Source organism: Notolepis coatsorum (assembly GCF_963971535.1).
Source record: "Notolepis coatsorum genome assembly, chromosome: 13".
In the NCBI taxonomy this organism is placed as follows: Eukaryota; Metazoa; Chordata; class Actinopteri; order Aulopiformes; family Paralepididae; genus Notolepis; species Notolepis coatsorum.
The window spans coordinates 35,882,995-35,910,252 of NC_140177.1; the positions used below are offsets into that span (position 1 = coordinate 35,882,995).

Below are 27,258 nucleotides of genomic sequence, written 5' to 3' on the forward strand. Positions count from 1 at the left end.
ACATAAAAATAATAAATACAATACCATGGACACTCGCTCGCCCCCCCCCTCCCCTACAGGACCCGCACGTGGGCTATACATCCACTACTTCATTGAACATCAGAAAACTCCAAATTTATATGCGTTCCTTTATCTTATCCACCACAGCCACCCAGACTGCGATGCTGGCTTCATTAACACCTAAAACCCGTGCGGTAGATATCTCTAGATAAATCACATCGAGATAGGTGAGAATCCATACCTTCAGGCACATTTTATCCGGTTGAATCCAGCGTGACGCTATCAACTTTTTGGCAGCTGTAAGACCCGCCAAAAGGAGTCTCTTTACATGTACAGAGGTTGATAACTGAGAAACATAATTCAACAACAGTACAGAAGGCAGTGTCGGTATGGTCAGAGATAAAATCTCTGATAATTGAGTGGTAACATTTTCCCAGAAGGTCTCAACAGGAGGGCATTCCCAATACATATGCATATATGTACCAATAGCACCGTTTGAACACAAGGAGCATCGAGAGTCAGGTCTGAGACCCATTAGGTTCAATCGTCTAGGGGTCAGGTAAGTCCTATGAACAAAGTTAAGATTAATCTGTTGGTGATCTGGGTTGCGTAATGATAGCCGAACATTTTCCCAGACTGCATCCCAATCAAAATCTACCTCCCGCTCTGGGATATCCTAGTAGTAACTACAGTTACTAATGTTATAACTACCCTACAGTGTCATGTTGTACAGGTAATAATGTTATAATACGGTTATAACTAGTTTAACTACAGTTACTAATGTTATAACTACTCTACAATGTCATGTTGTACAGGTAATAATGTTATAATACGGTTACTAATGTTATAGTAAACAGATAGTAATCGATGATCTTGTTGTCACGACCGTGGGAAGACAACATGGTAATTGATGATCTTGTTGTCACGACCGTGGGAAGACAACATGGTAATCGATGATCTTGTTGTCACGACCGTGGGAAGACAACATGGTAATCGATGATCTTGTTGTCATGACCGTGGGAAGACAACATGGTAATCGATGATCTTGTTGTCACGACCGTGGGAAGACAACATGGTAATCGATGATCTTGTTGTCATGACCGTGGGAAGACAACATGGTAATCGATGATCTTGTTATGACCGTGGGAAGACAACATGGTAATCGAAAGTGAAATAGGATTGATGATCCAGACCCGCTGTCTGTCTCCCATCTCCATAGCGACGCGCCGGTCAGTGAGCTGTCCCTGGAGCTGCTGCTACTGCAGGTGGTCCTGCCTGCTCTGCTGGAACAGGGTCACACCCGCCAGTGGCTGAAACGCCTGGTGCACGCCTGGACCTACACTGCTGGATACATGCTGTATGTAGAGCCACACACACACACACACACACACACACACACAGTGGCTGAAACGCCTGGTGCTAGGGCTGCCGCGGTATTGATGTTTTCCTTACCGCACAAATTTGCGAAATATTTCCTACCGCTGCGGTTACCGCAAAAAGAAAGAAAAAAAGAAAAAAAAAGTTTGAATGCATTTTTTATTTTTATTTTTTTATTAGTCTACTCTTTATAGCATATAGCTTGCCTCTAGTCTAAATGTCTATCTTTAGAGGATGACTTTGCAGCATGAATATTGTTTGGGATTCGGCAAGCACGCATTCGTTATTGAAAGTGAAACGCGGATTCGAAGTCTCCCCTCTGGTCGTGCGCCGTTCACTCGGTGTCGCGGGCAGGGGTGGTAGCGCCCGGCGGTTACCCCCCCCGACCCTTTCTTCTTCTTCTTATTATTATAAAGTTACTACTTACGATTAACAAAGGCATTTGTTTTGTGGCATTAACGTTATATAGTTACACGTTCAATAACATCAGTGTATTATTTACTGGACCATAGCAAGGCAAGTATGAGCGTGCTGAGTTGTGCCCATTCTGCGGTCTGTTAATAAAGTTTTCAATCAGACAAGTGTATAGAACGAAGGGCTTTTATTATAACATTCGTTGCAGTAAAATCATTATGCCTCGTTTAGTACTCCTGAGGAGCGATGGTAGTCCACTCCGGCGGGGAGCAAATCATGTTGTTTATCGAGTTATTGGCAACGGATCGCTATGTATTGTGACGAGCTAGAGTGCTGGGACCTTTACCGAGTGCCCGGAAGTAATATGGGAGAACAGCACATCGTCCAAGTAACTTCCTGTTAGGCGATTGCGCCGATCGGCCACCAGATGGCGCTCTTGAACCGCTAGAGGGTTCAGTGGGGCTTTTTGGTGGGTCTCAGGCCATCGGATGGGAAATATGAATCCGATCACAGATTTTTGAAATATTGATATCAAAGACGAGTTACGGCGTCTTCGGCAACTTGAGCATGGCGGGGAAGGACGCCTAAACACGTCTTCCGGCAGTTAAAGTGTTAATGATGAAAGTGTGATTAAATAAAGATGTTGGTGACATAGACAGTAGCGGCTGAGAAGGTGATTGGTGAAGCATCTATACAGTTTAATAAGATTAATAACAAAATGTGCTATATATAGCCTACCGTCTGCGTCGAATATGAAATAAAGGCATTTAAATAATAAATAAATATCTTTCATTTTAATTGGCAATAAAAAAAATACTTTTTTTTATTATTTTCTTTTTTTCCTCACCTACGTGTCCCGCATTGTCCCGCAAAAGCAGTGCTGCTGTCCTGCGACTGAACCATTTTGACCTGGTCACCCTAGACGACGCGTGAGCAGCTAAAGCTGCTGCGAATCCAAAGCCAGCTGCAAAGGAACCGGCGGAGCTTGTACCTATTGACGAGGCGTTTGCAAAATTAAAGACGTTTGACAGAGATGACCCAAGGGCTCAAGCGATCTCTTAACTTGATCACAGAAATTATGGCACTTGACGACCAGCCCTTTTCCCTCGTCGAAGACAAAGGATTCTGTCGGCTACTTCGTCATTTAGAGCCCAGGTTCATAATTCCAAGCCGCCATCACTTTGCAGAGGAGTGTTTACAAGCCAAGTATGATGAGATCGCCTTACTCCTTCATACTCTGACAGACAACGATGCACAGCACATAAGTTTCACCGCGGACATATGGACCTGTGATGTTAACTTTGTTTGGTTTATTTAATTCTGTTTGAGGCGTGCTGTCCTATAAATGCCAGGTAATAGTTGTTTCATGGACCAAGACCACAACAGTCTCCTCCTATAGCGTCAAATGTTTTATCTGCTGACAAAGCACAATACCTGTTGGTTTTTAGTTCACTCATTGTTCAGGGAAACACATTGTTAATGACATTGACGGATTGTGAATTTTGTGATTGTGTCAAATTATATTTGGAAAAAGAAATATGGTCACTTCATTTGAAGAGTCAAAACTGTTCTCTTGGCTTTGTTTTGTTCATAATAGTAACGCTCATGTCATGATAAACCTGGTTAGGTAAAAACTACAGGAATATACATTTAAAAAAATATTATAATACAATAAATATATATATATTATTGGTTATCGGTATCGACCTTGAAGAGCAGAAAGTTATCGATATCCGGGTCAAAAAATCAATATCGTGCACCCCTAGTAGTAACCACACACTTTTAAATGCTTCAATATTTCATGTGGATGGATGGATGGATAGATGGATGGAGATTGATGGGTATAGATGGATGGATTGAGATTGATGGGTAGGTGGATGGATGGAGATTGATGGGTAGGTGGATGGATGGAGATTGATGGGTAGGTGGATGGATGGATGGATGGATGAATGGAGATTGATGGGTAGGTGGATGGATGGAGATTGGTGGGTAGGTGGATGGATGGAGATTGGTGGGTAGGTGGATGGATGGATGGAGATTGGTGGGTAGGTGGATGGATGGAGATTGGTGGGTAGGTGGATGGATGGATGGAGATTGGTGGGTAGGTGGATGGATGAATGGAGATTGGTGGGTAGGTGGATGGATGAATGGAGATTGATGGGTAGGTGGATGGATGGAGATTGGTGGGTAGGTGGATGGATGGAGATTGGTGGGTAGGTGGATGGATGGATGGAGATTGATGGGTAGGTGGATGGATGGATGGATGGAGATTGATGGGTAGATGGATGGATGGATGGATGGATGTAGGTGGATGGATGGATGGAGATTGATGGGTAGGTGGATGGATGGATGACTAGCTGGGTAGAAGGGGGGATGAATAAAGGAATAAAAGGAGGTGTATCTCCTCTCCAGCGACCTCCACTCCTACCTGTTGGGAGACCATGAGGACGAAGAGCACCAGCTCAACAACAACCCCAACGGTCGTCATGACAACAATGCAGTCCCTGGCCTGGGGGAGGGGCTTCACGCTGCCCATCAGGCCATTCTGCAGCAGGGTGGGCCTGTGGGCTTCCAGCCGTACCACCGGCCTATCAATTTCCCTCTCAAGGTGAGTGACAACCTGCGAGCCTGTTGAGCTCTCGGGGGGCCTGTCTATGTGCAGCTGGGATACAGGAGATAATATACAGTATATTTGGCACAAGATATTTCCCCAAGGGGATCAATAAACGTATATCTTATCAATCAAACTATTATCAAACAGTCCTTCGTGTTATTATCAAACTCCTACAGTCCTTCATGTGATTATCAATCAAACAGTTCTTGTGATTATCAAACAGTTCTTCATGTGATTATCAAATAGTTCTTCATGTGATTATCAAACAGTTCTTCATGTGATTATCAAATCAAACAGTTCTTTGTGTGATTATCAAACAGTTCTTCATGTGATTATTAAACAGTTCTTCATGTGATTATCAAATCAAACAGTTCTTCGTGTGATTATCAAACAGTTCTTCATGTGATTATTACATTACATTTATACATTATGATTTAAATCATTTCTACACCAGTTCGCTCCACAATAACTATTTAGTAGTGCTGTTTAACGTCCTGGTTAACAGTCATAGAAACAGATCTCTTATTGTATTTTGTGCGTCGATGCAGATTTACAAAAGGTAGAATTGTGATTATTTCCACTCCTAATCTGATGTTGTTTTATCTTTTTTTTTTTTTTTTTTTTTTTTAGATTATTTTGCTGGTTGTCTTTATGTGTGTGACGCTGCTATTGGCCAGTCTGACCTGCCTTACACTGCCAGGTAAATTACACTGGACACACACATACACACACACCTAATTTGTTCCGTTACAGGTGTCATCAAAATAATTCTGTATTCTCTCTCTCTCTCTCTCTCTCTCTCTCTCTCTCTCTCTCTCTCTCTCTTTTTTTTACCCCCCCCTCCCTCCAGTGTGTGTGGGTCGCTGGTTGATGTCTTTCTGGATGGGTAGCACTAAGATCCACGAGTTGTACACTGCAGCCTGTGGTCTGTATGTGTGCTGGCTGTCTATCCGAGGAGCCACGGTGCTGCTGGCCTGGATGCCTCAGGGCCGCTCTGCCTTCATGATCAAGGTCCAGGAGTGGACTCTCATGGTACCATATATACTATACACCATATATACTATATACCATATATCCGATATACCATATATACCATACCATACACAATATACCATACACCATATATACTATACCATACACCATATATACCATATACACCATAATATACCATATATACCATACTATACCATACACCATATATACCATACATCATATATACCATACACCGTATATACCATATATACTAAACCATACACCATATACCATACCATACACACTATACACCATATATACCATACCATACACACTATACACCATATATACCATACCATACACACTATATACCATACACCTATACCATATATACCATACACCATATATACCATATACACCGTTGTCACAAACAAAGGTCTATAGATAATAACACAAAATACCATCGTTGTCAACCCAACCCGTCCAGTAAGTGCTTTTAAGCACAGGTCCTGGCAGGAGGAAATAATAAAGGCGTTTTCCAAAAGTAATGGGTATTTATTAAATGAAAGGGGAATGAAACCCACAAACACACACACACAACAAGGGACAAGGTAGGGGAGAACAAACAGGGATATATAACAAGACAAACAACACTAAGCAAAGGTAAACACTAACACACAGGTAATCAACGTGTCACAGGACACAATCAAAAGCCACATGGTTGGGAAACTACCCAGCACAAACAAACACAATAGGCTATTCGAATGAACAGAGTGCCACAAGACACAAACCAACCTTACCTGGTGGAGCAACACCAGTAAGGAGGACACAATAAGCTCCTAAGTAGCAGTGTGAACAAAATGAACACACAGTCCCATATAATAATGGAAACAAAGGCCAACACAGTATATAGTTCCACACACAGGGGAAAATGGCATAAAAGGCCAACACAATATATATAGTTCCGCAAACAGGCAACCCACACTCCACTCAGGTCAGTGGCAATGACGAAAGGCCCACTAAGGGCTAGATCCACAAAGAATGGATTGCACGGTGCTAATTGCACCCTTACTTACAATTCATTATGAATTGAGAATGGGGCACCCTGATGTAAACAAGACGGAAGTCTTTCTCTGGTCTGCATCCCCTTAACAATTGTGTGTATTGAGCCGTACTGTATTGTACCCATTCTGCAATCTGTTAATAACATTTTAACTCAATCAATCACAAATAAAAACATTTATTTCGCTTTTAACCCTCTAAAGCCGGGCGCAACACTAGTCATGTTTTGTAAAACATTAAATATCTTTGGATCCATTTGTGATAAAGACTCGCTTTATTGTATCGGAATCGATTGTCATCTCAACATTTAGTGCATCTCTCCCAGATTGCGCAGATGTAAAGCATAGAATCTTGATCTAGATTGGTCGTCAGATAGACGCATTGGTTACGCGTAATGTAGGATAGACCGATAGAGAGAGGCGCTCGTCTCTGGTTTTATAATAAAATGGCAAAAAGACAAAGGTATAATGTTCAGTGCAAACATGTATGTTGTTTACAGTTTATTATGCCACCTATGCAGCTCATTTATTTGATATCTTAGTTATAAGGTGGTCTGTCACAGAGTTAATATTTTTTCACTATCAATATATTATATTTGCCATTGTTTTTGGTTCTGGCCCGCCATATAATGGCTTGGAAAGAATTTGGTCCGAGGCCAAACTTAATTGCCGACCCCTGATATATACCATATACCATACCATACACCATATTCCATATAATACCATACGCCATATATACCATACACCAAGTCTATACCATACACCAAGTCTGTACCATACACCAAGCCTATACATACACCAAGTCTATACCATACACCAAGTATGTACCATACACCAAGTATATACCATACACCAAGTATGAACCATACACCAACCATAGTTCATACCATACACCAACCATAGTCCATACTATACACCAACCATACTCCATACCATACACTAACCATAATCTATACTATACACCAAGTTCATACCATCCAAAACTCTGAACTTACCCTTACAGTGGAATGAATCACAGTGTTTGTGTCCACAGGACATCCTTACAAGTTTCCTAATCCAAGTGTGTTCCTGTGTGTCTGCGTGTCTGCGTCTGTAGATCCTGAAGACGGTGGTGGTAGCAGTGCTGTTGGCTGGTGTGATTCCTCTGCTGCTGGGTCTGCTGTTTGAGCTGGTCATCGTCGCTCCTCTCAGAGTCCCTCTGGACCAGACACCTCTCTTCTACCCCTGGCAGGTCAGGCTTGTGTGTGTGGTACTCTCAGTTTCCTCTGTGTGCTCTGTTTCCTCTGTGTACTCGCTGTTTCCTCTGTGTTTATACCATACCACACACCATGTATACCATACATCATATGTACCATACACCAAGTCTATACCATACACCAAGTATGTACCATACAAGAGTAAAATATGTACCATATTTAGTTAAGAACAAAATAAGAGGAAATCTGTTCTTATATCGCTTTGTGAATGAGGCCCATTGTACATATTTAACATGTTCTCAGTGTTGAGACAACCCCTCATTCTGTAACAACAATGCAACACACAGGAAAGGACATCGACAACAACATCTCTGCACTGCTGTCAAACTAAATTACTCTGATAGCTTAGACTCTGTTCACACCGCAGGCATTAGCGCTCAATTAGGATTTATTGCTCGGATCCGATTTTGTTGTTTGGCTGTTCGCATTATTATATTATATTTGTTTAATTATTATTATTATTATTATTTTATTTGTATGTGGCCAATATCAGATTCCAGTGTGAACTGGTCCTGAAGTGACCTGTATGAGCAAAAGAACAATAACAGATCACAACAATAACATATATTCCTTGAGCTGAAGGACGTGACAATAATTAAACAACAACTACATGATATGATTGCAGACAGTTCAGAACCCAACTGCATGATGGCAGACAGTTCAGAACCCAACTGCATGACATGATGTCAGAGTTCAGAACCCAACTACAATCATGGTGGCAGACAGTTCAGAACCTGACTCCTCCGGGAAGAGTGATTTGCATTATAATCTAAAAAGCCCCGGTTGGAAATACTTCTTATTTTGGTCGTTTGACAGCAAACTTGTGGAACCTTGAGACAAAGTTGTATGCAAGGAAGCTATGTAAACTACAGCTGGCCTACCTTCTTTTTTTATGCTAACGCTAGCCTTTTGGGAGTTGTATTGTCAAGAATGTAAGTAGCCTACTATTCATCTTTTTGAATAGCACTTTATTGTAAATCATCCCTCAGGGTAAAACTTGTAGATATTGAATAATGAATAGAGACAGACGTGTCATGCAGGTCCCTAATGATTACTATTTCCTGTTTCATGTCAAGGAAAATAATATAATTTCATGTTTATCACACCTTGCTCCGAGGCGCGTGGGATGGGGAGCCAGGAAGGAGGGGATGAGGAGCAGGAGGGATGAGGAGAAGGAGGGATGAGAAGCAGGAGGGAGGGATGAGGAGAAGGAGGGATGAGAAGCAGGAGGGAGGGATGAGGAGCAGGAGGGACGAGGAGCAGGAGGGAGGGATGAGGAGCAGGAGGGACGAGGAGCAGGAGGGAGGGATGTGGAGAAGGAGGGATGAGGAGAAGGAGGGATGAGAAGCAGGAGGGAGGGATGAGGAGCAGGAGGGACGAGGAGCAGGAGGGAGGGATGAGGAGCAGGAGGGACGAGGAGCAGGAGGGAGGGATGAGGTGCAGGTGGGATGAGGAGCAGGAGGGAGGGATGAGGAGCAGGAGGGAGGGATGAGGAGCAGGAGGGAGGGATGAGGAGCAGGAGGGATGAGAAGCAGGAGGGAGGGATGAGGAGCAGGAGGGAGGGATGAGGAGCAGGAGGGATGAGAAGCAGGAGGGAGGGATGAGGTGCAGGTGGGATGAGGAGCAGGAGGGAGGGATGAGGTGCAGGTGGGATGAGGAGCAGGAGGGAGGGATGAGGTGCAGGTGGGATGAGGAGCAGGAGGGAGGGATGAGGAGCAGGTGGGATGAGGAGCAGGAGGCATGAGGAGCAGGAGGGATTGGCTGGTGACAGGAACAGATTTCACAACGGTCTTCCATGTTCCTATTCAGAGTGACTTCCACCAGCGCAGAATTGTGACAAATGTCAATCTAGAGTGACTTAAGTTAAAAGCCACATGAATTCCGACATGACTGTTCAGACTGAGGTCGTATTGCTGAAGAAAATCTGGCCTGCATCTGATTTAGGGCCACATTATGAAAGTGGCCCAAATCAGAATTGAAAAGATCAGATTCCATGTGATTGGTGCTGTTCATGCTGTAAAACTAAAACAGATGAGCAATAAAAAAAAATATGATTTCGTCCACTATTGCCTGCAGTGTGAACATCGCCGTGGTTGCATTGCCATTGGTTATTGTGTCATGGTACTGAGTGTTCTTGTTGTGTCATGGTACTGAATGTGCTTTGTCATGTCATGGTACTGAGTGTGCTTTGTCATGTCATGGTACTGAGCAGCGTTTCCGTTAGCCGGTAATTACCGGTATTTGACCGGCAAAATCTGTTGAAGTCCGACATATTTAATCTCTCCGGTCTTAATGTCCGGTGAAAATAATTCCCTGAGTCTAAGCACAATTTGATTATTTGAATTGTATTGAAATAGGCTAAAATTAAATAGCCTATGCGATGAACGAAACAATCATTACATTTGTTTCATCGTTGCTTCTAATAATGACAACGACGTTGTCAGCGAGAGCTTAGTGCTGGGTGTGCGAACTTTTGTGAAGCTGCAGAGCCGGAGCAGCAGCAGCACAATGCAGTACTCCAGCAGTACTCCAATTCAGCCATTTTCAATTCAATGTTGGGTGGGGGGCGCTGCTGTGCGGTCCCCAGAAAAGAGCCAATAACAGCTGAATCTGCTGCTCTGCATCGACATACTCTCGCAAATAAGTCATTGGGAGGTGGAGAGAGAGAGAGTCGTCACGCAAACCCACAATAATGTTGCCGTCTCTCTCTGCCAAATTTCTCAGTTCTTCGCTTGATATAATTAATACAAATGTCCAATATAACGGAATTCGTTAGCTCATAAAAATGTGATTATAACAGACTGTTGTTTATTAATGTCGGGCGACTGCCCACAGACACCTATTTGATTTAAAGTCGGCAGCAGCACGAGTCTCGGGACTTATTTTATTTGGAATATAATGACTTTATACGCAAAAGTAGCCTAGTTTTAAGTAAAAATATTATAAATCTACATGCCTTGATGATGTCATTCTTTTGTTTTGTTGTCATTCTTTTGCCTATCAATTGTTTTTAAGCTCAATAAACTCTCTCATTTGACCGGTAGATTGAAATCTACCGGACACTGAGGCCGGCAACAATTTTTTTCTAACGGAAACCCTGGTACTGAGTGTGCTTTGTCATGTCATGGTACTGAGTGTGCTTGTTGTGTCGTGGTACCGAGTGTGCTTTGCTGTGTCATGGTACTGAGTGTGCTTTGTCATGTCATGGTACTGAGTGTGCTTTGCCATGTCATGGTACTGAGTGTGCTTTGTCATCATGTCATGGTACTGAGTGTGCTTTGTCATGTCATGGTACTGAGTGTTTGTTGTGTCACATGGTACTGAGTGTGCTTTGTTGTGTCATGGTACTGAGTGTGCTTTGTTGTGTCATGGTACTGAATGTGCGTTGTTGTGTCATGGTACTGAGTGTGCGTTGTTGTGTCATGGTACTGTGTGCGTTGTTGTGTCATGGTACTGAGTGTGCGTTGTTGTGTCATGGTACTGAGTGCGTTGTTGTGTCATGGTAGGTACTGAGTGTGCTGTGTGTCTCTGTGGCAGGACTGGGCGCTAGGAGTGCTTCACGCGAAAATTATTGCTGCCATCACACTCATGGGACCTCAGTGGTGGCTCAAAACTGTCATCGAACAGGTCAGTGATATTACCCGGCATTGAACAGGTCAGTGATTTCATTTACTGACTTGACTTTAGACTTTAAACAGGTCAGTGATACCAGCTGCTAGCTTGACATTACTCTTTAAACAGATCAGTGATACCAGCTGCTAGCTTGACTTTACTCTTTAAACAGGACCTACATTGTGAAATGACAAATGTTTCATCTTCATAATTGATTACTGAACCATGACACAGTTTTCCATTATTTACCACAACTCAAATTTGTTTGTTGATTTAATTGTGTCATTGTAATTGTGCTTTATTAAAATAATAATGTTTAATTTAGTGTTTAATGTGGTATTATTATGATGTGGTAGTATATTGCTTAATAGTAGTGTAAATGTAATGTAAATGTAGTAGTTAGGGGTGCACCGATATATCGGTCGGGTATCGGCCGATAAGTGCCTTGTTGACTGCCATCGGCCTATCGGCCGATAAGCTCAAATGTGCCGATGGCAGTAGCCGATAAATATCCATCAATTTGTGTCGTGTCAATCTGGTCCACACATTCAAACTTTGAAAAAAGTTTCAGTCAAGCGACCTGCACAACGCCGCCCCCACACACACACGCTACTGCATCAAAGTTACTACTTATGATTAACAAAGGCATTCGTTTTGTGGCATTAACGTTGTATATAGTTACACGTTCAATAACATCAGTGTATTTACCGGACCATAGCAAGCATTACTCATTCATATCTCAGTTCCTTCCTTTGCTCAGAGAGCCCGTACTGAATTGTACCCATTCTGCAATCTGTTAATAAAGTTTTCAATCAGACAAATGTATAGAAAAGCTTTTATTATAACATTCGTTGCAGTAAAATCATTATGCCTCGTTTAGTACTGCTGCGGAGCGCTGGTAGTGTACTCGTGGGCCGCGGGGAGCTAACTTTATTAGCTTTGTTGTTGAGCTCTCCTGAAAATCAATGGCGGAGTTCCCGGAAGTAAAAAACGAATAAGCGCTTGCTGATTGGTGGTAAGAACAGCAGAGGCGGGTGCAAGCGGTGTGATGTAATTGGCAGAATTGACTGTCAATCAAAATTGTTCTGTTGCTTATCATATTAGCTTATATGCGGACGATGTAATATTGTTCATGCAAAACCCTACCACCTCCCTACCTCATCTTCTCAAAATAATAGATTACCTCCCTCCCAGCAAATATACCAATAGTAGAACACTTTAGATGTCTTGGAGTTGAAATATTCCCCACTATATGCCAAACGGTGAAGTATAATTATTCCGGATTCCTAGATAGGATCACAAATGACTTCGGCAGGTGGTCAAAACTAAAAAACTCAGTACAGGCCCGAGCGCGTGTATCGCTTCCGCAACGGAATTCGGTTTCCGGGTTCCTCTGATTGGCTGCGACCCCCACGTGACCCGCCCCCCCTATCCACCACTCTGCCGCTGCCGCGCGCGGCAGAGCGAGCGGCCGCGGACTCGCTCGCTTCCTCAATTTATATGCATGGAAGTATTGACTGAATGAATGAATGAAAACTTTATTTAACAGATTGCAGAATGGGTACATCAGGTTCCCCCATTTTCAATTCATATAGAACAACTACGCCGTAACAAATCATTAAAAAAAATATACCGTTAACTGGAATATGTTGTGCCTTTACACATATGTTGGATTATGTAATTGGTTTGTCATGACAAACAAATAAAAAAATCGCGATTTACCCGCTGGCTACAACAACACAACACTCAGTGACTGCATGTAGTCAGAGCCAGAGCTCAGCGATGCCGCTCGCGGCAGCACATTCTAGCCGCGGGCTGAGCTCTGGTGTCTGCTGGAGCAAGCCAGAGACAGCCGGCGATGCGATATTTTATTTGTTTGTCATGACAAACCAATTACATAATCCAACATATGTGTAAAGGCACAACATATTCCAGTTAACGGTATCTTTTTTTAATGATTTGTTACGGCGCAATCAATACTTCCATGCATTCGGGACCTCCATGTTTTGGGGGTATTCATCAGACAAATCGGATGCGGGGATTCGGCTCCCATCAGGCGGGCAAGAACTGCGGGTTTTCAGCCTCTCCCCTCTCTCCTGGAGCTTAAGGGGGAGCTTAGTATTCCTGCCGCGGAGGAGGTGGCTACAACATCAACACAGTTGTTGTAGCCAGCGGGTAAATCGATTTTTTTATTTGTTTGTCATGACAAACCAATTACATAATCCAACATATGTGTAAAGGCACAACATATTCCAGTTAACGGTATATTTTTTTAATGATTTGTTAGTCGTTCTATATGAATTGAAAATGGGGGACCCTGATGTAAACAAGACAAACGTCTTTCTCAGGTCTGCATCCCCTTAACAATTGTGTGTATTGAGCCGTACTGTATTGTACCCATTCTGCAATCTGTTAAATAAAGTTTTCATTCATTCATTCATTCAGTCAATACTTCCATGCGTATAAATTGAGGAAGCGAGCGAGTCCGCGGCCGCTCGCTCTGCCGCGAGCGGCAGCGGCAGAGCGGTGGATAGGGGGGCGGGTCACGTGGGGGTCGCGGCCAATCAGAGGAACCCAGAAACCGAATTCCGTTGCGTAAACGATACACGCGGCCCGAGCATCAATAGTTAAGATGGATGTTTTACCCAGAATTAACTTCTTCAGCTCGATGTTGCCGTTACCCCCCCCCCTGTTGGTTACTGGCAAAAATTACACCCCGCAGCATATACATTTATTTGGAACAACAAACCTCCACGAATAAAAAGATCCACTGCACAGAGAAATAAAGCCGACGGGGGTTTAGCATTTCCATACTTCAACTATTTTAAAGCGTTCTCTTTAAGACCACTGATCACCTGGTTTGATTCTCAAGCATCTGTATCCTGGAGACCATTAGAGGAGAACATAGTGGCACCACATAGACTGCAGGATATAGTTTACACCAACTTATCAATTAAGCAATGCAACTTGAAATTTGGCCCTCTTATTACACATGTTATCCGGATATGGCGTGACACACAGAAAAAGTGCACTAACCACCATAAATGGCATAGTCATTCTCTCCTATTTAATAACAATTTACTCCTTATTGCACAACAACCTATCAGATTTCCTAAATGGGAAAAGAAGGGCATACATACATTGGGGGATATCTTCGATGACCGGGGTATCTGCAGCTATCAAGATATATCTAACAAATTTAACCTCACCAGCTCCACTCATATTTTCTATCTACAAATAAGAGCAGCTTTAAAGGCTCACAGAGTCCCATTAAAGATTCCACTTGAGCACCACAGATATCACAAATTCTTTTATGAAAAGGAGACATCGAGAGGCTTCGTCTCTGACTTTTATCGTCACTTACTTACGTCCTCATATGATGTCCTTCCCCTAGACTCAGTTTGGAGGAAGGATATCCCAAACTTGGAAGTAGATTTTGATTGGGATGAAGTCTGGGCAAACGTTCGGCTGTCGTCACGCAACCCGGATCATCAACAGATTAATCTTAATTTTATTCATAGGACTTACCTGACTCCTAGATGTTTGCACCTAATGGGGCTCAGACAAGACCCCCGATGCTCCTTGTTTAAACGGTGCTCTTGGTACATTTATGCATATGTATTGGGAATGCCCTCCTGTTAAGATATTCTGGGAAGAAGTAACCACTCAATTATCAGAATTTTTATCTCTGACCATACCTGTACTGCCTTCTGTATTGTTGTTGAATGATGTTTCTCAGTTATCAACCTCTGTACATGTAAAGAGACTAATTTTGTCCGGTCTTACGGCTGCCAAAAAGTTGATAGCGTCACGCTGGATTCAACCGGATAAAATGAGCCGAAAGGTATGGGTTCTTACCTATCTCGATGTGATTTATCTAGAGATATCTACCGCACGAATTTGAGGTGTTAATGAAGCCAGCATAGCAATCTGGTTAGATGTGGTGGAGAAGATAAAGGGTAGCATATTAATATGATGTTAAACGGAATAGTGGATGTATAGTCCAAAAGGGGGTCCTGAGGGGGCGGTGGAGGGGGAGGGAAGGGGAAGGAAAGAGTGAGGAAGAGCGAGCAAGAGCATATGTATTGTATTGTATTTTATTTATTATTTTTATGTCTTTTAACCCTTTCTCTGCCATGCTTATGTACATCCTTATACCATCCTCTGCCAGCTCTATTTGTCTATGGAGAAGTTCCCCTTCTTTGCAGGGCTATAACTTTTTAAATTGTATTGCTAAATTGACATTACTATGGCCCATTCAACGTCAATTATCTATCGTTTAGGATGTAGCAACGTTCTACTTTTTCATTCACATATTCATACTAAAATACGGTCTAAAGTATAAATATGTTTTTATCGTTTTCTGCAGCATTCTGCAGAACGTGATTTATAGCCCTAAATGCATTATATTTATGATCAAATACAGTTTGATAGCGATCGGCGCCAGATAAAAAATCTCAAATGTACGTGCTTCTAGAAGTTACTACTCATCATCTGATGTTGACCGGATGGGGGGGGGGTCGTTTATAATTCCGTGGCCAACGTTAGATGATTCATGTAGTGTGGGTGATATGATCATCAGAGCAGTTTGTATCGAACACGGTAATAATAAATGCTGAAACTTACCCCAGTCTCCTCGGGCCGTTGGGCGATCAGCTTGGAGTAGAAATTTTGCTATTATGGGATGTTGATCTAGATGAACCATTTCCAGGTTGTATAATACTATATACGTCCAAATAACGTTGTTTATTGAGTTAGGGCGAGCGATTGATTATCCAGTGTGTCGAGATGGAGCCCCGGGAGCTATAGCGAGTGGTCGGACCGAATTTGGATGAGCACCACTTTCTCTTTCTGGTTTGCTGTTTGGGCGATCCGCCGATCGGCCACCAGATGGCGCTCTTGAACCGTTGGAGAGTTGAGAGGAGATCAACAGGAGATCTCAAGTCTCCGCGGGAGAAATATGATTGCCATCACAGATTTTTGAAATATTGATCTCAATGACGTGTTACGGCGTCATTGGCAGATTACGCATGGCGGAGAATGAAGTGTTACGGCGTCCTTGGCGATTAAAGGGTTAATCTACATTTATTTTGATTTAATTACTGGACTGTCATTATTGCTATTATTATGTCGATCATTGTCCTGTGATTTATCATACATTTCTACTATTGTATTGTTTGTCTAGTTTTATGTTAAAAAAGGGAAAATAAAAAACATTTGTTCAAAAAAAAAGAAGAATCTGTTGCATTGCTTTGGTTGAGAGATAGTGCTCTCTTATTAAAACTAATAAACAAGCCTTGAGCAAGACAAGTTAGTCTGTTATGAAAGCCAGTGAGTATTGTATGACTCAGACTTCAGCAATAATCATGACTCATGAGCATTATAAAATAAAAACACACATGGCATGGTGAAATTAATACCATAAACATATTTCTTGATGTTTCCTTTTTTTTAAGTAAGTAAAGAGGCCTATGTTCATATCGGTGAGCACAATTTGTAACACAAAAAAGAGAGACGTGGAGCCTATTTATTTATTTAATATTTTATTTATTCATTTTATTATTTTATTTGTTGCCATGCCTAAAATAATAGTCAAGCATAGGGCTAAAACATTTTCATAAACAATAATATAATTTTTTGTTATATGGTTATACTAAAAGCTTTTCTATACATTTGTCTGATTGATTGATTGATTGAAAACTTTATTAACAGATTGCAGAATGGGTACAATACAGTACAGCTCAGTGGACTGGAGGATGAAGACCAGAAAAAGACTTTCGGCTTTTTTACATAAGGGTCCTCCATTTTCAATTCATCAAAACATTTAGAGACATACAAATATATTCGTTGAACAATCGGTATCGGTGGCAAATTTTTATATCTGTGCATCCCTAGTAATAGTGCTTTCTTTATCTGTATTATCAAATAAAAGTCAGTCAATCAATCAGTCAGTATATTAAGCGGTGTTTGTCTTTGCTGTGTCTCCCTGTGTAGGTTTATGCTAACGGTATCCGTAACATCGACCTGCATTTCATAGTGAGGAGACTGGCTGTTCCAGTTATCTGTGTCCTGCTGCTGTCTCTAAGTGTCCCCTACATCATCTCTAGAGGCATAGTACCACTACTAGGTAAGCCTGTCTCTAGAGGTATAGTACCACTACTCTGTACAGTACATAGTACCACTACTCCATACAGTACATAGTACCACTACTCTGTACAGTACATAGTACCACTACTCTGTACAGTACATAGTACCACTACTCTGTACAGTACATAGTACCACTACTCCGTACAGTACATAGTACCACTACGCCGTACAGTACATAGTACCACTACTCCGTACATAGTACCATTACTCCGTACAGTACATAGTACCACTACTCCGTACAGTACATTGTACCACTACGTACAGTACATAGTACCACTACTACGTACAGTACATAGTACCGCTACTCTGTACAGTACATAGTACTAGGGATATCCGATATTATCGGCCTACCGATATTATCTGCCGATATCGGCATTAAAATGTGATATCGGAAAATATCTGTAGCGGTTTTCAAATCTTTTATTTATTTTTTTATTAAATTTTTTTTTAACATTTCTATAACCTTTATTTACCCAGGCAAGCAAGTAAGAACAAATTGTGATTTTATTTATTGTCAAAAGTATGCATAATGTTGTGTTAATTCCACAACAAGAGATATGTAATGTTAACACTTTGATTGCCTAAGGCTAAATTCATGATATACCATAGGTTGCCAGCTCTATTTGTCTATGGAGAAATTCCCCTTCTTTGCAGGGCTATAACTTTTTAAATTCTATTGCTACATTGCCATTATTAGGGCCCATTCAAAGTCCTATATGTATTGTTCATTGTGTAGCAATGTTAAACTTTTTCATTCACATATTCATAGTAAAGTATGGTCTAATGTATAAGTATGTTTTCATCTCTTTCTGCAGCTTTCTCCAGAACGTGATCTATAGCCCCAAATGCATTATATTGATGATGCAATACAGTTTTATGGCAATCAGCGCGATATAAAAAATTCCAACTAGACGTACTTCTAGAAGTTACTACACGTCATCTGATGTTGACCGGATGGGCTAGGGGGCGTTTATAATTCCGTGGGCAGCGTTATACCAATCATCTAATGTGGGTCAAATGTTGATAATAGCAGTTAGTATCGAAGACGGTAACGTTACACGCTAAAACTCACCCCAGTCTCCGCGCGCCGTTGGGCGATCATCGTAGAGTAGAAATTGTATCATTATGGGATGTAGATTTACCCGGTCCATCTCCAGCTTGTATAATGGTATATACGTCCAAATCATGTTGTTTATCGAGTTATTGGCAATCGATCACTGTGTATTGTGACGAGCTAGAATGCCGGGACCTATAGCGAGTGCCCGGAAGTAATACGGACGTCCAGCACAACCTCTATGCCGCTTCCTGTTAAGCGATTGCGTCGATCGGCCACCAGATGGCGCTCCTGAACCGCCAGAGAGCTCAGTGGGTCCTCCTGGTGGATCTCAGGCCAGCGGAGGGGACATATGAATCCGATCGCAGATTTTTGAAATATTGATATAAGGGCGCTGTAAAGCGTCCTCCGGCAACTTGAGCATGGCCGGCAATGACGTGTAAACACGTTTCCTGGCAGCCAAAGTGTTAATTACCTGAAATTATTCCATTTTTTGGGGGGGGGGGGGGGGAACCCTGCATATATCGGTATCGGAAATTAAGAGTTGGACAATATCGGTATATCGGTATCGGTAAAAAAGCCAATATCGAGCATCCCTACATAGTACCACTACTCTGTACAGTACATAGTACCACTACTCCGTACAGTACACCGTACCACTACTCCTTACAGCACATAGTACCACTACTTGAGAGGAACTTCTGTCTCTTGCTGATGGTGTTGGTCATTCTGATGCAGGAGTGCTACCAGAGATGCAGACCCTGGTGGACAGGAGGATATATCCCTTCCTGCTGATGTCAGTGGCGCTGCTGGCCGTCCTCTTCTTCCAGATACGACAGTTCAAGCGTCTCTACGAACACATCAAGAACGACAAGTCAGTACCACTCACTTACAGTACTAACTTACAGTATGCACTTACAATACTCACTTACAGTACTCGCTTACAGTACGCACTTACAGTATGCACTTACAGTACTCGCTTACAGTACGCACTTACAATACTCACTTACAGTACTCACGTACAATACTCACTTACAGTACTCACTTACAGTACGCACTTACAATACGCACTTACAGTAATCACTTACAATACGCACTTACAGTACTCACTTACACTACTCACTTACAATACTCACAGTACTCGCTTACAATACTCACTTACAGTACTCACTTACATTACTCACTTACAGTACATTACTCACTTACAGTACTCACTTACAATACTCACTTACATTACTCACTTACAGTACGCACTTACAATACTCACTTACAGTACTCACTTCATGCATTAAAGCATTCCGTCTCCAGACGGATTTCCGTCAATTTGATTGGGGAGATCCGTCCATTTGATTCGCAGTCTGACGGAAGTATTTGCATGATTTGTAGATGCATACAGATTGAAACAAAATTGAGCCAATCAGAGGCGCCAAATATGGAAAAGGGCTTTTTTTCCCTATCGCGCCAAGCAGTCATCATCACTCAGCGACTCGAGAGACAGGTCGCCTTTTTTGCAGCCTCACGCGTCAACTGCTTGTTTACCAACGTCACAGCCACCACGCTGCTTGCACTCGCTGCTATATACCGATTAGCTAACGTTAGCTTAATAGCGTCTGTTAAATGGAAGGAGTAAGCCGGCCACTAAAAAGAGAACCCACCGCGGGGTTCTCAGATGAAAAGGATCAGCGGGACCACCTAACAAAAAGTTTCGAGAGGAGAGGACGTTTGAAGAGACTGGCTAGGCAGCGCTACTGGGGGCTGTAGTGGTGAGTTAACTTGTTCCGTGTGCCGCAACGATGTCAAAAAGAAAAACAGAAACAACACGTTTGTCATTGTCGTGTTACTTCACAGTACAATATGTGAGTCCCCTGCTGTGGTTGTGAGTATACGTTTATTAGCTTAACTCCGTAGCAACATCACACAGGTGTATCTGTAGACAGTCTCCTCCCCACCGTATATATTCTCTCTGTCAGGATCTATGGGTAACATTACTGTATATTTGCATATCGTATATGTCACAAATGTAACAGTACTATATACCTGTAGTATGTCCCTATGCCATAAATGTCATGATGTCAATGTCATGCATGTCATAAATGTCACTGAATTGAAAATGGGGGACCCTGATGATGTAAACAAGACAAACGTCTTTCTCTGGTCTGCATCCCCTTAACAATTGTGTGTATTGAGCCATACTGTATTGTACCCATTCTGCAATCGGTTAAATATTGATTGATTGTTATAACGGATTGCAGAATGGGTACAATACAGTACAGCTCAATACACACAATTGTCAAGGGGTTGCAGACCAGAGAAAGACTTTCCTCTTTACATCAGGGTCCCCCATTTTCAATTCATCATAACATATATGACATACATGACATACAGATAGATAATACTGCTACATCTATAAATTTATGACGTACCAGATTTACACAGTATTGTTTGTGATACAATAAGAGTCTAAAAAAGAGAGCATATACATTTGACGAAGAAACTGTACATTGGAGGAGGTTGGGTGGAGGGGGGGGGGGACTGTACATTGGAGGTGGTTGGGGAGGGAAGGGTTGGGTAGGCGGGGTGGGGGGGTAACTGTACATTGGATTATCGACGAAACCGAAACAAGTAGGCTCCCTTAAAACGCCAACGCTATTAAAAAGAAATACAGTGGAGGTTAAAATAAGAATATGACTTGGCCTGAAAAAAATTTCAGTCAGGAGATTTTTTTTTGCTTTAATCCCTGACTCACTTACAGTATGCACTTACAGTACGCACTTACAGTACTCACTTACAATACTCACTTACAGTACGCACTTACAATACTCACTTACAGTACTCACTTACAGTACGCACTTACAATACTCACTTACAGTACTCACTTACAGTACACACTTACAATATGCATTTACAATACTCACTTACAGTACTCACTTACAGTACGCACTTACAGTACTCACTTACAATACTCACTTACATTACTCACTTACAATACTCACTTACAGTACACACAATAATCACTTACAATACTCACTTACAATACTCACTTACATTACTCACTTACAGTACTCACAATAATACTCACTTACAGTACTCACTTACAATACTCACTTACAATACTCACTTACAATATCCTCTTACAATACTCACTTACAGTAAGCTTACAATGAGTATTATAAGTGAGTACTGTAAGTGAGTATTGTAAGTGAGTATTGTAAGTGAGTACTGTAAGTGAGTATTGTAAGTACTGTAAGTGAGTATTTTAAGTGAGTATTGTAAGTGAGTACTGTAAGTGAGTTTTATTGTGAGTACTGTAAGTGAGTATTATTGTGAGTACTGTAAGTGAGTACTGCTCACTCTTACTCTGGTGTTAATTTGTCTCGTTTTCAAAACTTTATCATCTGCAATAAAAATATATATCATCTGTTTTATCTAATACGATAATGTTTTCAGTCTAAATAATTTTTATTGCAGTAAAATGGGATTGTCAAGCAAAAAAAAGAAAAGCCGTCACTGTATCGATATAATATCAGCATGCAGAATATACTGGGAGGGCTTTCCCCAGGATTTTCAAACCAGATGGTGCTGAGTCTCAACTAGGGGGGGGGGGGAAGAAACATTAGCAATAAAGAAACTTAAGAACATTAAGTATAGTGTATAAGGTTCCACAATAGTTTAACATTGAACATGAAACCACGGACACACATATTTTTATTATTATTTCTCTTAACAAGCGGGCAGAAAAGTAGCAATTTTTTTACTTGAACTTGAGGACTGCATACTTTTTTTGCAAACCAAAACAACATACTTTATACTTATAGCACATGCATGAGCCTGGTCTCTTTTGAAAGATGACATTCTTTACTTTTAGAGTTACATAGGTCTGAACTTGAGTTGTAAAAAAAACTTGTTACTCAAGTTTTTCTGTAGTAGTTAGTAGTCCAGAGGTAGTATTTCCCCAGAAGGTGGTATGGCTTACAAATCCAGACGGAGCCATAGCCTGAAGAATGAGTGTTTAGAGAGAGACCTGCTGTACGGATGTTTCAGGAACGCTCCTGTACCAGAGTTTAGAGAGAGACCTGCTGTACGGATGTTTCAGGAACGCTCCTGTACCAGTGTTTAGAGAGACCTGCTGTAAGGATGTTTCAGGAACGATGCTCTACCAGTGTTTAGGGAGAGACCTGCTGTACGGATGTTTCAGGAACGCTCCTGTACCAGTGTTTAGAGAGACCTGCTGTACGGATGTTTCAGGAACGCTCCTGTACCAGTGTTTAGAGAGACCTGCTGTACGGATGTTTCAGGAACGATGCTCTACCAGTGTTTAGGGAGAGACCTGCTGTACGGATGTTTCAGGAACGCTCCTGTACCAGTGTTTAGAGAGAGACCTGCTGTACGGATGTTTCAGGAACGATGCTCTACCAGTGTTTAGGGAGAGACCTGCTGTACGGATGTTTCAGGAACGCTCCTGTACCAGTGTTTAGAGAGAGACCTGCTGTGTGGATGTTTCAGGAACGATGCTCTACCAGTGTTTAGGGAGAGACCTGCTGTATGGATGTTTCAGGAACAAGTGTTTAGACAGAGACCTGCTGTGTGGATGTTTCAGGAATGCAACAGTAATATTGCTGCCCCTCCTGCAGGTACCTGGTCGGACAGCGGCTGGTGAACTACGAGCGGAAGACAGGAAGGACCTCCTCCAGCTCCTCCTAGGGGAGAGGGTATCCTTCACCTGTAGACCGACAACACTGGCCTGGAATCGGAGCAGCCGCTCACACCTTTCCCTACTCAGAACTTGGAGCTGTTTAAAGCTGATTCAGGATCAGATCCTCAAGGGTCATGGTCAAAATCTTTATTCCCTTTCGCTCCCCATCAGATGTCCATCTCAGTGTTGTTCTCGTTGGGGTGGAAGTGTCACTGGAAGCCGTATTCAGACCGGGATCCCCTGAAAAACTCCTCATCAAACTAAAATGACTCTAATAATATTCGGTTATTATTTTGATATAGGAGGGGGGGGGGGGGGGGGGGTTACAGCATTCAGATTTCTTTTGCACAGAAGCCAACGTGAAAGTTATGCAGCTTGTCTAATAAACAAACGCTGTTTTTTTTAGTTTTTTGCACTCCCATCAAAGACTAAATATCAACAGCCTACGCTATGAAAGACTGACATCTTCCATGTGTTTTCCAACCTCAGTTGTGCCAAAATAAATAAAACCTCTGATTCAGACACTAAACAGCTCCATGGAAACCAATGCAGCTGAAGTGCTTCTGGGGCAGTTTGTGGGGTTTGGGGTCGAAGTTCACATCACCATAATCATCTGAATTGTTTTCAGATAGATATATACTGTATATATATCACAATATCTGTTCATGTATGCAAAATCACACGATGAATAATCCAATTTCATCGCATTATGGTGTAATGTGTGATATCAAACCAAAACCTGTTTTCAAAGAAAAACCCCTCAAGTATCTGGCATCTCATTTTGAGAGAAATGTGAGTTAATGATATTAATATGTTGTTCCTAGTCATATATTTGCTGGACGACATGCAGGTTTTTTTTGTAATATTTTTTTTTTTATTTTATTTTTTTTTTGCTTTTTTCTTCATAGTTCTCTAACGTTAGTCTTTCTTTCCTCAACGTTCAATTCTATAAACACTTGACCGATACCCATCAATGCACAGCGCTCTAGCATGTTCTGACTGTGAACACCTAAAGCTGAGGCTCAGACCGACCGACCGTTTTAGATTTTTGGCTCATTTTCCCTTATGTTAGAATTTTTTTAATGTAAAAATAATGGTTGCAGATATAGAGGGGGGCGCCAAAACTGCACAAAAAAAAAAAATCTTTTTTTTTCTTTTTTTTGGCGCCCCCCTCTGGGTGGCGCTCTAGGCGACCGCCTATATCGCCTGTAGGAAGGTCCGCCCCTGACGACATGTCATGACCTCATCCCCACGCGACACCGTTTCTTCATACTATCTAACTCTGCTGCTCTGCACCTGGAGACCTAACACTGGTCCATCCATGTGTGTTTCCTGCACTTAGGAGGTCCAGGCGGAGTGGAGTCAGATGTGTTTGTTACACGTCTCCCTGGTCTGCATGGTCTCCCTGGTCTGCATGGTCTCCCTGGTCTGCATGGTCTCCCTGGTCTGCATGGTCTCCCTGGTCTGCATGGTCTCCCTGGTCTCTATGGTCTCTCTGGTCTCCATGGTCTTCACCAGCTCTGCGATGAAACAACCTTATCTCAAAGGCTATGTTCACACTGCAAGCTTTAGAGCTCAATTCTGATTTATTGCTCAGATCCATTTTTTTTGTTTGGCTGTTCACATTATTATTATTATTTTTTAAATGGGGCCAATATCAGATTCCAGTGTGAACTGGTCACACGCTCCTGAACTGACCCGCATGCGCATATAAACAATAACGAAGATCACACCTGTATCTGATTCAGGACCAGATCTGAATTGAGCTGAACTGAGTCACATATGAGCAAAGGAATCATATTTGGGCCACTTTGTCAGCAGTGTTAACATAGCCAAATTAATTTATTAGAACTAGCCGCCTTTTTTCTATTCTCAGGAACGCTGGTAGGGGGCAGTCACGAGACAGTTGTTCCTATGAGCTGTTCTCGGGTCAGTTTTACCTCATGTGTTCTGTTAGGTGTGGAAGCTAATCCGCGGTCAAGAGTGTTTAGCAAGGCCTCCAACTTCACCTGAGTGTTTAGCAAGGTATCTTAACTTCACCTGAGTGTTTAGCAAGGCATCCAACTTCACCTGAGTGTTTAGGCATCCAACTTCACCTGAGTGTTTAGCAAGGCATCCAACTTCACCTGAGTGTTTAGCAAGGCATCTAAGTTCACCCGAGTGTTTAGCAAGGCATCTAAGTTCACCCGAGTGTTTAGCAAGGCATCTAACTTCACCTGAGTGTTTAGCAAAGCATCCAACTTCACCTGAGTGTTTAACACTTTGAGTGCCACGCCGGGTTTTCCTTTTTACCCCGTTGATGCCACGGTCCACTTCAATGTTAACGTTAATATCGCCTAATCTATGTTTTAAATTATGGCTAATGTGTCTAATCTGCCCGTCGCTTATCAAAGACTATTTTCCAGTCAGTGCTGTCAAGGCAGATGGGTTTTTTATCGCTTCATTTCCGTTTCAGAGCATTTTGAAAAGCACCCGTTTTGAAATAAAAAACAGTTCATTCTAGACCATTCTGTGATAATCGTCTTTTACTGGAATATTCCAGAACGTCGATATTCGTCGTCCTATTTATGAATCGTTTTCAAATAAACGCTAGATGATCAATATTATACGTGCACATTCGCGCCGCGGAAGGATAATCGGCGCGTTCATTTCCTCTTGGACTTTTCCAGTGAAACCGAAAGAGCCCATTTCACAAAACAGCCTATATCTTCATCAAAATTAGTCTGATTATCCTAACACTGATAACATAGATTCCTTACCTGACATCAGATGGTATCCAACTGGTATATTCCAATTCCTGATCACTATTCGAAAAAATCGATAAGTGTATGGATCCAACGTGTATACAGTGCAGTACATGATTCCGCAGGGCTGAGAGTCCCCAGAATGAACTGTGGTAACCCCGGCTGGATCAGTGGACTGGAAAATGTGGAGTACCGGATTTTTTCATCATTTTCATTGAGTCCATTCCAAAATCCCTTATGTCATCTGGGAGACGATAGGGGGCGCTTTTTTCCACATATGATCGCCGGCGGTGCTCGGGTATACTCGGGTAGGCTCGCGTGATGCAATATGATTTCAGATCGCTAAAAAAAAAAAAATCCGAGAAATCTCGTGAGTGGCTTTCAACATAACTATTGGAAACCCGAGATATCTCGTGTGTGGCAGTTAAAGTGTTAACAAGGCATCCAACTTCACCTGAGTGTTTAGCAAGGCATCCAACTTCACCTGAGGGTTTAGCAAGGCATCTAACTTCACGTGAGGGTTTAGCAAGGTATCTAACTTCACCTGAGTGTTTAGCAAGGCATCCAACTTCACCTGAGTGTTTAGCAAGGCATCCAACTTAGCAAGGCCAGAGCCGCAGAAAGAGTTGTATTTAAGCATTACATCACGCGCAGGAGTGGTTTGTGAACAATAAACCATGCCTAGGGGTGGTCGTTAGACCCCCCTAGGCATGGTTTATTGTTCACAAATCACGACTGCAAGTGGTGTAATGCTTTTATACAACTGCCACATTCATCCAACCTTATTGCTATACAATAAACACACATTAATCGAAGATTTATTGAGAACCATCCGCCAGAAAAAGTAGTTCCCACAACAACAAAAAAGACAAGTTGCCTCCATGTGGAAGCAGCTCGGAAGTGCATCCAACGGATCCAACAAACTAACACATCCAACTGTGTGTTATTGGAATGATTGAGAGAAGTTGCCTCCATGTGGAAGCAGCTCGGAAGTGCATCCAACGGATCCAACAAACTAACACATCCAACTGTTTGTTATTGGAATTATTGATTGAACATTTTATTACCAGATGCAGAATGGGTACAATACAGTACGGCTCATTATACAACGGCATGCAAATTTCTCTATTCTGATTGGCTGAAACAGTTCATTTACACGTATGTATAGGGCACAATCCACGCTCCTAGTCCCAGGACCCGCCCACAACCGAATCACATCACTCCGCCGTGCGGATTCTTCGTAGAAAACAAGATGGCGGACAATAATCTTTAACAAATATGTTGATAGCGTCATAACGACTAAATTTAAAGCTA

General features: G+C 42.1%; 1 protein-coding gene across 1 annotated transcript in view; it reads left to right on the forward strand.

Annotated features, from left to right (window-relative positions):
* The window catches only part of LOC311239701 (E3 ubiquitin-protein ligase MARCHF6-like), a 73,232-nt gene extending 49,752 nt beyond the window's left edge, over positions 1–23,480 (forward strand). The window contains exons 18-26 of the mRNA XM_084328110.1: positions 1,220–1,357; positions 4,204–4,399; positions 5,036–5,105; positions 5,256–5,437; positions 7,535–7,669; positions 11,232–11,321; positions 17,301–17,433; positions 19,246–19,381; positions 23,139–23,480. Coding sequence (XP_084184236.1) covers positions 1,220–1,357; positions 4,204–4,399; positions 5,036–5,105; positions 5,256–5,437; positions 7,535–7,669; positions 11,232–11,321; positions 17,301–17,433; positions 19,246–19,381; positions 23,139–23,208 — 1,150 coding nt within the window. The 3' untranslated portion in view covers positions 23,209–23,480. The remainder of the gene's footprint in view (positions 1–1,219; positions 1,358–4,203; positions 4,400–5,035; positions 5,106–5,255; positions 5,438–7,534; positions 7,670–11,231; positions 11,322–17,300; positions 17,434–19,245; positions 19,382–23,138) is intronic.
* The last annotated feature ends 3,778 nt before the right edge of the window (positions 23,481–27,258 follow it).